General features: G+C 41.0%; 1 protein-coding gene across 1 annotated transcript in view; it reads right to left on the bottom strand.

The window, feature by feature from the left end:
• TMEFF1 (transmembrane protein with EGF like and two follistatin like domains 1) overlaps positions 1-11,008 on the bottom strand; it is a 72,414-nt gene extending 61,406 nt beyond the window's left edge. The window contains exon 1 of the mRNA XM_033123334.1: positions 10,422-11,008. Coding sequence (XP_032979225.1) covers positions 10,422-10,614 — 193 coding nt within the window. The 5' untranslated portion in view covers positions 10,615-11,008. The remainder of the gene's footprint in view (positions 1-10,421) is intronic.
• Between the last annotated feature and the right edge of the window lie 3,252 nt (positions 11,009-14,260).

The raw sequence follows: 14,260 nt of genomic DNA, 5'->3' as shown, positions 1-14,260 counted from the left end.
CAAGAAATAATGAGGCAGCATATACTAAAATTTTAATTTTCTTTATCTTACTTCTACAAAATTATGACAGGTGTAGAAGAAAAACACACAAAAATGTATGTATAAGATTGTTAACATCAGCATTTTTTATAACAACAAAGTGGAAAATGACCTGTGTCCATCTGTTGGGAATTAATTGAATAAATTATTGATGAAATACTATTAAGTCATTAAAATTAAAGTAGGTAGTAGAAACATGTACTGATATGTAAACATCACAATCCACTGTGAGGTGGAAAAAAACCAGGTTATAAAACAATATTTAGGGTTGTAATCCAATTTATATTTTGCAACATATACATATTTACATATGTATTTTAAGATTTTGCAAGTACATTCAACACATTCTCTCCATCAAAATTTTTAAACTAGCAATAAATAAATCTAAACACAAGAATATGGCACTCTGGCTCTATTCTAACCACTGTTCCTTAGCGTCTGCAACACTAAGTGAAATAGGAGCTTGCCAGAATCCAGGGAAGTGACCCCAAAAACAAAAATCTACAAAACAACCTGCGAGTTGGCACTGGAGAATCTGATATTAACTGCTTTTAAAGAGAACTTTTAAAGGACTTCACAAAACTCTGGTGCATTAGAAAGAGCTCCAGACTTGGAGTTCCAATCATTTAATTAAGTAACTCTATGGTCCTGGCCAAGCACTAAATCTCTCCGAGAAATCCCAGTTCTTTAGAGTAAAAATGGGTTTAATAATCCCTCCTAGGATTGCCAGGACTAAGAGAGATCTTTACAAAACAACAATGGAAACTATAAAGGATACATCTCTTTGGTTAAAATAATGAAAACCTTTAAATCAACAACAACCTAAAACCCCAGCAAATTGTTGAAAAATTGTGAGGAATTAAAAAACAAAAAACTAGGTCTAATTAAATGGTAATTAGGAAGCACTTATGGTCTGAACTAGAGGAAACAATAATGGTAAACACAACTGCACCACCTAAAAAATATCTCAAACCACTTTAAAGAGAAAAAAATACGATGAAAAATTAACACAGGACACTAAACAAAGACTGAACTGACTTGTGAACAACAGAGAATCTAAATATATCAATTACGCTCTAAGCAACAGAAATGATATAGAAATATCAGCAGTTTAAATTCACTTGCAAAACAATATCAGATGAAAGCTGACAAGGCGAAATAAACTGAACCTAAAAATCCCCAAAGGGGATCTGACCTGTGAACGACAGTGCTTCCTGGTTAAACAAACCAAAACAAAAAAAATGCCAAAGCAAACACTAATATCAAGAAAAAAGTTCAAAATTTTTCTGGTATAAAATGAAATAACTCCAGCATAAAATTAAGCATTACAGAGGAGAATGGCAATCACCACATATTTCTTTATATTTTTCCATATTCCTCAAATTTTTTACATCCAAAAATACTGCTTTTATAACAAAGATAAAAGGTGTGGTTTTTCTTTCTTTGTTTTTTTAAACTATGAATACTTGCACTCAGAATACTTGCAACAAAAATGAGAGAAATGGAGTTGCGGCTGAAAGCATAATACCTGCCAAAGTTTTTGACGGCAGAAGAATATGTTAAGAACTTTAGAACCCGACTTTTCAAGAAAAATAATGAAACAACTGAGCCATGAAAAATACATGACACTTGTAAAAAAGAAATACATTCAAATAGTAACAAAGGATTAAAATCATCTAATAAACTAAAAGCAAATAGGAAATTTTAATATTTAAACATAGAATTCCAAGTGAATTCCAAGAGAAATAGGCCAACTCCTCATTTCTCCCATGAGAGAAGCTAATAATGTAATTAATAGTAGGAATAATGAAAATAGTTCTGTTAAAACAATGTTTCTTACCAAAAAAATGAGGGAGAAGGAAGAAGGGAGTAAATGGCCTGACATTATCTCCCAATCCAGCTTAAAAGAAATTGAGAATTCAAATCCCATTTAAATAAACCACATACATATATTCAGAAAATGAGGGATAAACAGTATGAACTTAAAAGAACAAGGTTGGTTATAATTTTAAAAAGATAATAACAAGTAATGGCTAGAATGTGGAGAAATTGAAACCCTCAGACATTGCTGATGAAAATATAAAATGGTGCAGCCACTTTGGAAAACAGTTTGGCAGTTCCTCAAAATGTTAAACACAGAATTACCATGTGATCTGATCCAGCAATTCTACTTCTAGGTATAAACCCAAGAGAACTGATCACATGTCCACAGAAAAACTTGTACATGAGTGTTCACAGCAACATTATTCGTAACAGCCCAAAAGTAGAAACCTCCCAAATGTCCATCAGCTGATGAACAGAACAAAATGTAATGTGTGTGTGTGTGTGTGTGTGTGTGTATATTATATATGTAATGGAATATTACTCAGACATAAAAAGGAATGAAATTCTGACACGTGCTACAACATGGATGAAACTTGAACACATGATTCTAAGTGAAAGAAGCCAATCACAAAAGACCACATATTGTATGACTCCACTTATATGAAATGTCCAGAACAGGCAACTATACAGCAAAAGATGAATTAGTGGTTGCCTAGGGCTGGGGGAAGTGGAGTTTGGGGAGTGACTGCTAAACAATATGAAGTTTCTTTTGGGGAGAAAGAAAGTGTTCTAAATTTGACTGTGGTGATGGTTGCACAACCTCGTGGCTATACTGAAAAATACTGGATTGTACACTTTAAAAAATAATGATGATGATGATGATGATGATGATGGACAGTAGCACAAATATCATAATTACTTCATTAAATGAGTAAACGCCTATGAAAACAGAATGGTCTATATCATTGTTGAGAAACAAATCCTAACACTTAAAAACTAAAAGACAAACACAAATCCAGAAAAGGATGGGTATCATTATGACTTCAGGAGATACTTTAAATCTACCCTACACAAAAATAAAAAATACAACAAAAAATGAAACAAAATTCAATGTTTCTGTCCCAAATAGAATAACAAAACTACAAGATAAACCGAAAACTGTGAAAAATAAACCTGTATCATTGCAACTGGGGATGACAAAACAAAGCTATAGAACTGACATTAAGTATCAATTAAACCATTCCCCCCTTTGGTAGGGGCCAACTCGACAGGTTCGGTGAGAAAACAGATTTAGAAGATAGATAGATAGATAGATAGATAGATAGATAGATAGATAGATAGATAGATAGATCCTATAAAGCAAATGTAAAATCTTAACAACTGGGAAATCTGGGTATACTATCGCAATTTTTCTCTAAGTTTGAAATTAATTCAAAATAAAAGTTTTAAGTAAAATTAACAGTTATATAGTCAGGGGACTTAGAAGTCAAGGAAATAACACTTTTTTTCCTGGGGTACAAGGATCTCTCATCTAATTTGTTCTCATACTAGGACCCAGGGACACACTTGGTATTAATACAAAAAGCTAAACATTCCACAACAGCATTCGTAGACCATAATGCAAAACCACAAAACTATCTGTAAACATATCTAAATTCATGTTTCATAACAATACTAAGAGAAGTTTTATCAGAAATCTGTACTGAAAAGGAAAAATAAATATAATCTGTTTTTACTTCAGGAATTTAGAAAGAGTAAAAAAGGAAAGTTGAAAAGGGGGAAGTACTAAAACTAAGATATACAATGAATAAAGGAAAAATAGATATGATAAAAACATTATTAGAGAGTAGTTCAAAGAGAATGGCATAATCAGAGATAGCAGGGTAGCTTTCAAACACAAAGAGGTAGGGAGTGGATTTAAGGAAAGGGTTGAAAAGAACAGCACAGGGGACGTTGTTGCCCGGAGCACAGGCAGGAGGGGTGTTCCGACAGGAAGGGCCGGGCACTACAGAAGGAAGGATTTGCATCCAATTTGGTGATTGTGAGTAAGAGGAATGAGAGAAGAAATGGACACCCCTTTGACTCTTCTCCCAAGAGGCTCTCTATCCCAAATTAAGAGCATCACATTTCCCCTCCACCTCCTACAGCAGGAGATCCGGAAGCTAAGGGAGAAAAAGATCGATGAAAGGCTAGCTGGGTGGGGACTGGCAATGGGAAGAGCTCATACCCCAGTATCCCAAAATATTCCCTTCAGTGCCCCCTCTCTGTGCCTGTTCTAACGCCATTCCCTCAGCCTGGAATACCCAACTCTCCTCGGTTTCTGTGTTCATTCAGTCATTCATTCGTTCCACACACTACATTAAATATGTAAGGCGCATCTAATGTTGTGCTAGACCCTGTTCTAGGCAGTGGACACAGCAGTGAACAAAACAAAAAGCCCAGCCCTCATGCTGCTACATAGAGGAGACGCAATAAGTAACACATCACGCAAAATAAGGTGCTTCGGAGCAGGAAAAAAGCATAAATGGAGATGAAGGTGGGAGAGGGGCAGAGGGGACGGAAGATGGAAAGGGCTGCAATTTTAAGGCACCATTTTGAAAGTGACATTAAAAACCTGAAAGAGCTAAGGGGTAAATAACTGGACAGGAAAGTTCCCGGCAAAAGGAGCATCAACAGCAAAGGCCTCAGGCAAGTGTGCCTGGAGTTTCAAGCTCACATTCCATTCTGCCAGTAAAGGTCAGCTCAAGTGCCACTTACTCAGGGAAACTGTTTGATTCCTGCAAATCAGAATGACTCACTGCCTCAGCACCTTCTCTGTGTCTTCCTTAGGGCACCATGTACAGAGGAATCTCTCTTTTCAAACATATACCAAAGTAATCGCTGATCAATTCATCAAAAAAATCAGGTAAAGCAGGAAATCATTTAGAAATACACGTACATATTTTAACCATTTTTTAACTTCAAACCTATGATAGCACCTAGACCTTTTCTTTGAGTATGTGTCTGCCACTTTCTTGGATAAGCCACACCCATAATCCATTATTTACAATGCCCATTTTTCCTTTCCTTTAAAGTGGAGAAGAGGCCATAAAAAAAAATACTTGCAAAGTTTTCTAGGAGCAGAATCCTTCCAGAGATTTACAAGGTTTCTCTAACATATTTCAATTGTCTTAACCACAATCTAACTCAGAGAATGGCAAGTCTTTCAGCCTCTTGCCTTTATCAAGTCCTTCTAAAGCATTTCATAAAGACAACTCTCTGCATTTACATTTAATCAATTTGAGTAATATTTATCAATTTATAAGTACCCTGGGTATCAATAACTTTGAGAACAAACACACTGTCTCTTTCTTGGTAAACAGAGAAACCAAATGATACACAGGCAAACCAGAGCTAACCTACCAGTTCGAGCATGTGTGTGCTGAGGAGTTGGCTAGCATGGTTTGCTAAGGGCATGTTTAATTCAGAATGTTAAAATATTAACATCTGAGTAGACGTCTCTCCAAATAAGCTACTTATATGGTCATTAATAGGGACAATAAGTACATGAAAATGTGCTCAACGTTATTAGTCATTAAGGAAATGAAAATCAAAACCACATTGATACACAACTTCTCACCCACTAGAATGACTATAATCATAAAGACAATCACAAGTGTTGGAGAGAATGTGGAGAAATTGGAGCCCTCAGACGCTGCTATGAAAATGTAAAATTGTGCAGCTGCTTTGGAAAACAGTTCGGCAGTTCCACAAAATGTTAAACAGAGTTACCATGAGATCCAGCAAGTCTACGCCTAGGTATAAACCCAAGAGAATTGAAAACATATGTCCACACAGAAACTTGCACGTGAATGTTCATAGCAGCACCCTCATAATAGCCAAAACCTGGGAACATCCCAAATGTCTATCAACTGATGAATGGGTAAACAAAACATGGTATAGATCCATACAATAAAATATTACTCAGTCATAAAAAGGAATGAGGTTCTGATACATGCTACAAAATAATAAACCTTGAAAACATTATATATACTAAATGAAAGAAGCCAATCACTAAAGGCCACATATTATATGACTCTATGGATATGTAATGTCCAAAACAGACAAATCCATAGACACAGAAAGTAGAATGGTAGTTGTCAGAGGTTGGGGGGAAAGAGGAACGTGGGATGACTATTATTAGGTACGGAGGGTTTCTTTCTGGGGTGATGAAAGCGTTCTGGAACTAGACAGTGATAAATATACTAACTTTGTGAATATACTGAAAACCACTGAATTGTATACCTTAAAAAATTTCACGGCTGCCAGTGTTCAATAAATGCTTATTGATGAGGGGCAAAAGCCTGGATGTGTAAAATAGAAATTTCCACTGTATATATTTACAAGAGTCTTATAACCATCTCTGTTGGAAATACAAGGTCCTTATAGGTAGATATGGCTTCTCATATACAGTATTTCCTTTAACATCTAGTATATTAGATTACATAAAATAGGTATTCAATCAAGGTTCACTAAATAAATAAAAGCCCACAAGTTAGAAACCAGGGAATCTAGAAATGCTCTGACCAAGATTCCATGCTAATTAGGGAAAACTCACTGTTTATTACCCATAATCCTGAATTGCCACCAACAAGGCACTTCTCTTAATCTAAAGTATATATCATCCATTTATACCAGCCTTACCACCATATTACAATCCAGGACACATTTCTAACTTCCATGACATTTTCAAAACCTAGTTCAAATTCTCCACCTTATGTCTATCACCAAATGTGACTTATTGGTCTCTGACTATGTTTTTCTACCTCTTTAACCACATTCCCTAAGATAGAAATATCTCACATATTTAGCCTCCTTCTTCTCAAACACCCTAGAGCCAAAAGGGACAATTATTATTATTTTCATGTTACAAATGAGAAAAAAATGTCAATGTCCAAGGTCACCTTTCTTCAAAGTTCATCTTTCTTCACGTGAATCACGTATTTCCAAACTCTCTTCTCTTTAAGATGAAGTGGGAACTTTCTAATAAGTTAGATTTTCAAAAGAATAAATACAAATAAAAAGACATAAAATCAAAGCACTATGTAGAAAGTCCAGAATAACTGGAGAGCTGAGGCAAGAAGGGGAAAAACAAGGTTTTCTAGAACAAGAGTTAAACAAAGGGCCCGCTGCTTAGGGAAGATGTTGTAATATCAAGAGATGACAGGAACAAATGCAGATCCATTTAGTTTCTTTGCTCTGGTTATCTTCAAGGAGCATGAACTTCAAACTGGGGAAGGGTAGAACTCTGATAAAAGGAAGTTAACATTTAAGGTAAGTGGCATGGAGAATGGACAATGATGGGACACAGAGCTAGCTTAAAAAGAGTTTGCTTTCTGATCCAAATAAATCATACTCCATGACACTGAAAAGATTTTTAGATCTGACTGCTGATTATCTGACAGCTGATTATCTAAGCTATCTTGACAAGGTGCCAAAAAGACCAGCAATGAAAGAATGCATTCTCAATTTTCAAAAAAGGAGAAATGCAAATCCACAAAAACCGTCTATGGGTATCCCCTGAAATTTTCTAGAATGGGTACATGAGTTTTTTTTAACATAATAAAAAGGAAAAGGCACTGTGGGGTCTTTATTAAGGCAGACTATACAAGATTTGCTTCTTGATAGGATTACTAAAGTGGAAAAAGGAAGGATAATACAGACATATAGGTAACTGATTCTAATTAGACAATTTGTCAGAATCTTTTAATGACAGCCTAGTGAAAAACATGAGAAAATGTTGAATAGCAGAAGCTCGAAAATCTGTTAAACTCTACTAGGAGGATGCATAGCTGTTTGAACCATTTGGAAGGAAGTCTCCAATAAAACATCACAGAATTCCATCCTTTTCCATGGTCTAGACAACTTCCATTAATTTAATAAAGCCACAGACCTGCTCTTCACATTTGCAAGGGCCACAAACTTGGTGTGACCCAACACACACAGCCTGACATACTCAGAAAGGACAGTCAGCTGAAATGAGGGTCCAAAACCAAAACTGAAAATCAACAGCGAGTCAAGGCCAGCATTTAGATTTTAAAACTCAAATACATATATACGACTAAACTGTAGTTTATGTGGGAAATACCTGGGTAATAAAAGCTACAAAAAAATCTACCTACAGTCTCAAGTTGTGTTAATAAGATGCATATGTCCAGACCTGATGACTGTAGTTCTCTAATTAATTTAAAAATATTTTTTTCCATATGAATCACTCCCAAATCTTCATCCTAAAAACAGTTATAACCAAAAAATCTACAAATGTCAGTTAGTTAAAACTCTAGCTTTATATTCAGTTATTCAAGTGTATCTTAGGGTTAGAAAATATTTTATCTGATGAGCCTAATTTATTGACATTTGTATCAATATACCCTTGAAAGAAGGCTCAGATATTATTAAATCCAAGTCCTCCTTTTACTACGTAGAAGAGGAAACTAAAAATATTAACTTCTTCCAAATAACATCGCTGCTTAGCAAGGGCCATGATCCCCAAATCAGTTCCCTTTTCCCACACCTCTAGGTCCTTTCTTAAAATGTGTACTATGCACTAAAGAGTTAGAAACCATACACAAAAATATATATCAACACTGTATTTTGCTAAGGAAAAATCAGCTTAGCAAGAATGACCACAGCACATTAGCCAGTGAAATATTCTGACCTGGTGTGATCACTTGAGTTTGATAACCAGCATGTTACCAAAAGGCACTCTAAAATACAAATGGTTTTTATTCTCAACCATTAATGTGTAATTACTTATAAAGCATTATCCCATATCCCATTTAACATTAGAAAAATAAAGCAAAAGTTACTGCAGGGATGGAAAAGCTTTTAAGGGACATGCCATTGTTTCCTGTGCTCAAAATCCCTCCCCCATCATAAAACCTACTATTATGAAAATTATTAAGATTTTTCTACCTTCTAACCTAAACAGCAGGCCAAAGGTTTTCTTCATTTAAGGTAACATAAGAATCTGTGCCGAGGCCCTCATGCTCCCTCCACTCCCCCAGAAACAATGCCCCTTCAATAGCCCAAAGGTACAAAGGTTGTCTGGCAGGCAGGCTAGTGGGTCCCCTGTGGTCTAATGTCCATCCACCCCTTGTCCCTCCCACTCTTCCTCCTCTCCCCTTCTCCACCCAATGCCTCTTCTCCCATCCCCTTAAAGAAGACAAATGGAGAATTGAGAATTGATAAAAGGGAAAGTTATCAAGGCTGTGGCTTATGATCACCAGCATCTGCTAAGCCAGCTCCAGGAGGACCCATCCACCCCTAAATGAGACCTGGATGCCTCTCCTAGCCCCAGGGCTCCTCTGGGACCCGTTCTGAAAGGAAGAGGGAACTTTACTGCCCGAATACCCTCCTCCCCAGTCTCATCCATTAGCGCCCCAGCAAGCTCTTTGTTTCCAACAGCTGTGTGTGGGGGGGGGGGTGTCAAGGGGTGGGCGGGTGGGGGGGGACAGGCGGCCTTAGACTGAGGGGAGAGGTCACTCCCTTGCTCCCTTGGCTGCCAATTTCCAGGGCCTCCCGCAAAACATACAAACCCCCATACAGGATCATTCCCTCGGAACCGGTCCCCTATTTCCACAACACCTTAATAACCCAGGGTCACACCTTGCTACACAGAGGCACTCTCTGGACCTAATTAGCTCTTTTCTATTACCCAAACCCTACAGAGGATGACTCCCTAGCTCTGTCCCTCTGAATCCACACAAACGGGGCTCGCTCCAGGTCCCCCATCATTCCTCCACAATGCATATCCCAGGGCATATCCCTGAGCTTCACCCAGGCACACCACACAAAAACCTAGGGTCATTTCCTGGGCCCCAGAACTATTCCCTGCTCATGTCCACAGATCCAGGGTCACTCCAAGCCCTTAGCGCGCCCCCCTCTACACCCAAAGGACATATATACACGTACGTACACACACACACACACACACACACACACACACACTACATCGCCAATCCGCGTCCTCTGGGCCTCCGATTCCCTTTACTCACACGACCCCTTCAAGACTCCAGTTCCCTAAGGAAGAACCTCGCCAGCACATGGTCACTCCCCTGGCACTCACCCTGCCCCCCCCCGGGTCCCTCACCATCACACACACACACACACACACACACACACACGCACACACACACAGAAACCCCTGCCTGGGGCCGCCCCCCTCCCCTGAGTCTTCACAACACAAACACGCGCTCCCTAGTGCACACCCACGATCACACAGGGAGCCTTAGCAGGCTGTCTACGCCTCGATGGGTCCCGGCCTCACCACCTCCCAACACGCCGGGCCACCCTCGCCCAGCCACTGGACACACAAGGACGCACGCACGGCCACTCCCCATCCCCAATGCCGGTCCTCAAGCCCGCAAGGCACGTTCTCGCCCTGCCCTCCGCCCTTGGGCCCCGTTCCCCGGGACCCCCGGGCCGGGGCCTTTCCCAGCCTGGCCCCGGGAACCAGGAGGAAAGGGGAGGCGGCGGCGGAGGGAGGGGCCACAGGGACAGGCTCCGGCCGGTCCTACCTGAGCAGTTGATGCTCTTGCCTTTGCCGCCGGGACACTCCCCGCCGCCGCCGCTACCGCCACCCGCGGGCTGGTTGGACGCGCGGCTCCCGGGCAGAGAGAAGGTGAAGAGCAGAAGCACCGACGTGTAGCAGCAGAAGGCGAGCGGGGGCGCGGCCGGCAGCCGGAGCGCCTCAGCGGCCGCGGCGCCCATGACTGGCTCCCCTGGACGGCGGGAAGCGCAGGGAGCCACAGGCCCGGGGCATCCAGCTGCGCGCCGGGAGCCCCGCCGCTGCCTCGGCGCCTCCTAGAAGACGCGCCGCTGCGCCCGCGAGCAGACCCTCTGCATCCCCGTCCCACCAGCAGCGCCCGCCAGGCCTCGGCCCGCCGCGCTTGGGACGGAGTCGGAGGGTCCAAGCGCGTGGAGGGTCGCGGACGCGCGAGGGTGCGCGCGAGGGTGCGAGCCCACGTAGGGGAGACCAAGGCTCGGGGAGCGAGCGGACGGGCGCGCGCGTGGCGGGCGGGGGTCGCGGGGCAGGGAAGGGCCCAGCCCCTCACTAGCCTCCTTGCCTTCCCTTTGTGTCCACGGCCGTCGCCACCGCGTCACAAAGACCCCGGCCCGCCCGGTGAGGGGCGCGTGACAGAGCCGCCGGCGGGAGGGGTGGCTGCGACCCCGCCCCGCGCACACCCCCGGCGCCCACGCCGGCAGCTCCGCCCCCGCCCGTGGCCGGCGCCGCCTCCAGGGGAGCTATTGTTCCTGCGGCGGGGCGGGAGTGAGGAGGGCGGGGATCTCGGCCGCCCCTTGGTGCGGCCTCCGTGGGCTGGCCGGCGCGGAGGATGCTCCGTAGGCATTACCCTAACAGACATTTTTGCCGTCTTTTGTAAGCATTTCTGGAGCATTTCCTTCGCCCAGCAGCCCGGCTGGGAAAGAAGAGCAGGTGGTCTATTTTCTAGGTGAAGAAACTGAGCCACGGAGAGGTGAAGGTGACTTGTCCAAGGTCACATACCAAGAAATGGGCGGGACCAGAATTGGAACCCAAGTTCTGACTCCAGCTAGTTCTTAGAGATGGGTAAATGGTTAAATTTCTAGTATCTTCACTCCTACCCCATTTCCACATATACCAACTGAATCTAAAATACTGTCTTAAAGTAAGGAATAGAGGGAAGAAATAAATGAGAGTCATTATAGTCAAGCTGCTAAATTACTAAAATCAAATAGGTTGAGGTATGAGAAAATGAATCTATTCTTGTTTTAACCAGCCTGGGAGCTTACTAAACTTTTGAACTTTCCATTCCTGGGTAGGGATATACATCAAACCCACAGAAAACCCTTTGATTATCACCTGAAAGATTGACTAAGGAAAGAATGTTACATAACCTGACATCCATTATCTAGACAACTGGTCATCTAGACGATTAGCATCAAGACCAATCCAGGACTGACTCTCAAAGATGCACCTTTTACTATAAGAACCCTCAACTTTTCTTTCTTTCTTTGGAACACTCTGGGTATTGCCTAGTCGTTGTGTTTCCAGTTTGCAAATCCTGAGACCCTTGAATAAGTCCTTTTAGTTCTAGCCAAAGCGTTCTGATTTCATTTAAGCTCTGTCAACAGTATAGACTATTCTATGCTGCCCTCTCCCACTAATAATAGCTAATATAGAGAGAGTAATTGCTATATCGAAGACCTACATAAAGCTGTTTCTGTACCTGCATTCTTTCCCATTCTTTTTACAGACCTACAAGGGAATTTTCATTCTCATCCCAATTCTACAGACGAGGAAGTTGGGACCCAGAGAGATAAAATGATCTGACCCCAGTCCAGTTCTCTTCCTGTCCCATCCTGATAAGTGAGACCCAGCCATAGCAGTAAGATTATGGACAGGATTGTTTAAAAGGCCTTTCACTTTTTCATTCTATTATGCTGCCTCTTACCTCAGAAGGAATTTTTAAATCTCATTGAAAAACTGATAAATTTAACTCAAAATTTTTTTAACCTGTGAAGAGCCACCACAAACAAAGCCACATTAGGGAAAATATTTTCAATGTAAATAAGAGACAGTATACTTAATATAAAGAAGGAATATAAGTTAAGAAGAAAACATTGACGTAACTGAAAAAATGGGAAGCTGACTTGTCTTATCACATAAAATACAGACAACATATAAAAAGCTATTTAGACCTACTAGTAATAAAAAGCAGATTAAAACCATCAGTTTTTTTTCTATAGATGATTAATAATAATTAGAAGAATTGAAAAAACCTAGCACTACTAATTTATACTTTTTGGGAGGGCAATTCAACCATGTGTCAAAAACCTTTAAAAATATGTTGACCCTTTCATCTAGCAATTCCACATATTGGAAGTTAACCTAAAGAAATAATTGGGTAAGCACACAAAAATGTATATATGGATGTTCAACACAACCTTTTAATAATAATAAATATAATTTAAATGTCCATGAGAAGTAAAGTATAGTGCTCTTTTTGTACAATGGAGTGTTATGCAGCTTTAACGATGATTGGGTCAGTGTTTATGGACATGGAGAAAAGCGGGATACTAATGAGTAGGTTTAAGAAACTCCTATTTTTCTCAAATATTCATGTGTGTACACATCCATAGGAAAAAAGTCAAGAAGAATACATGGCAATGTATTAACACTGATTATCTCTAAAAGGTGGGCTTATGAGTAATAGGTACTTCTTTATATTTTTCTGTATTGTCTGAATTTTTTTCAGTAAAAATTTTTATTGTATTTTCAAAAGCTATTTCCTTTTACCTTATGCTTTCATGATACTTTTTATATAAATTCACATTTTTAACATGTTGTTAAGATATGCCTCAAACCTCGAAACTGTTAGCAGTGGCATGGCAGTTGTTGCAACCAAAATTCAACTTCTGGCTTCTGAATCAGGTGTAATCCCAGGTTCCTGACTGCTAAGCCACAGCTGAGGGCTCCCTCTCAGACCACTCCTTCAGTAGCTTCTCTGGTCACCTTGACCTCTCCTGTGCTTCTTTCCTGCCCTGTGTCTTGGCTGTCCCAGCCCCACTATTCTACCTTTAATTTTCATTTGACTGCTAACCATAGCCCAGGCAGAAATACTAAGAGGAGACAACCCTTAAATAAAAAGCAAAAACCCCTGGCCATAAATCACAAATTATTCACATCTGCATCTTTTTCCAAATTAGGTAAGACAAATTCAAGACAGATTTCTGAAAAGTTTTCAAGTTGAAAAGGACTCTACTTCAGAAACAGGATTTTTCTGACTTCAATCATCCAATCTCAGAGAGGAAAAAAGATTTTACTGGTCATCTAATATCACCCCCATCACATGCTTTAATACTGGTAACCGCAAAATGTCAGACAGCAAAGAGTCTGGGACTTGCGACATAAAACCACGGAGAGTCTTTTAAAGAATGTGGATTTCTGAACACCACTCCAGACATTCTGAGGGAATCTCAAGTATCCCTTATTTATATGAAAGTTCTCTAACTCAGATGCACTGCCAATTTGGCCTAACCTTGATCAGTCAGTCATTGATCCTCAACAACCAACCACAAAACGTCAGTCGGGTGCCACAATAAACATTTCTTACAGGATGGGGGTTTGCCTGGTCTAGGCTAGGCTTGGCTGAATGGCTGTGCTTCAAGGTCAGGTCCAGTGGGGCTTGGCTCCTGAGTGCAGGTTGAGCTCTGGTCTTCTCTAGTATTAGTCATTTTAGTGCCTGTCTGAAGGGGCGGCAGCCACGCACGGGAACTCTTCTTATGGAAATGGCAGTGGTGCCAGGGCACATGCCCAATTGTGCAAGCACTTTTCACACTCCTGCCTGTGCATATCTGCTACCATCCCACTGGCTAA

The sequence above is a fragment of the Rhinolophus ferrumequinum genome, chromosome 12, assembly GCF_004115265.2.
Source record: "Rhinolophus ferrumequinum isolate MPI-CBG mRhiFer1 chromosome 12, mRhiFer1_v1.p, whole genome shotgun sequence".
Lineage (NCBI taxonomy): Eukaryota > Metazoa > Chordata > Mammalia > Chiroptera > Rhinolophidae > Rhinolophus > Rhinolophus ferrumequinum.
This window is presented reverse-complemented; position numbering and strand designations above follow the sequence as displayed.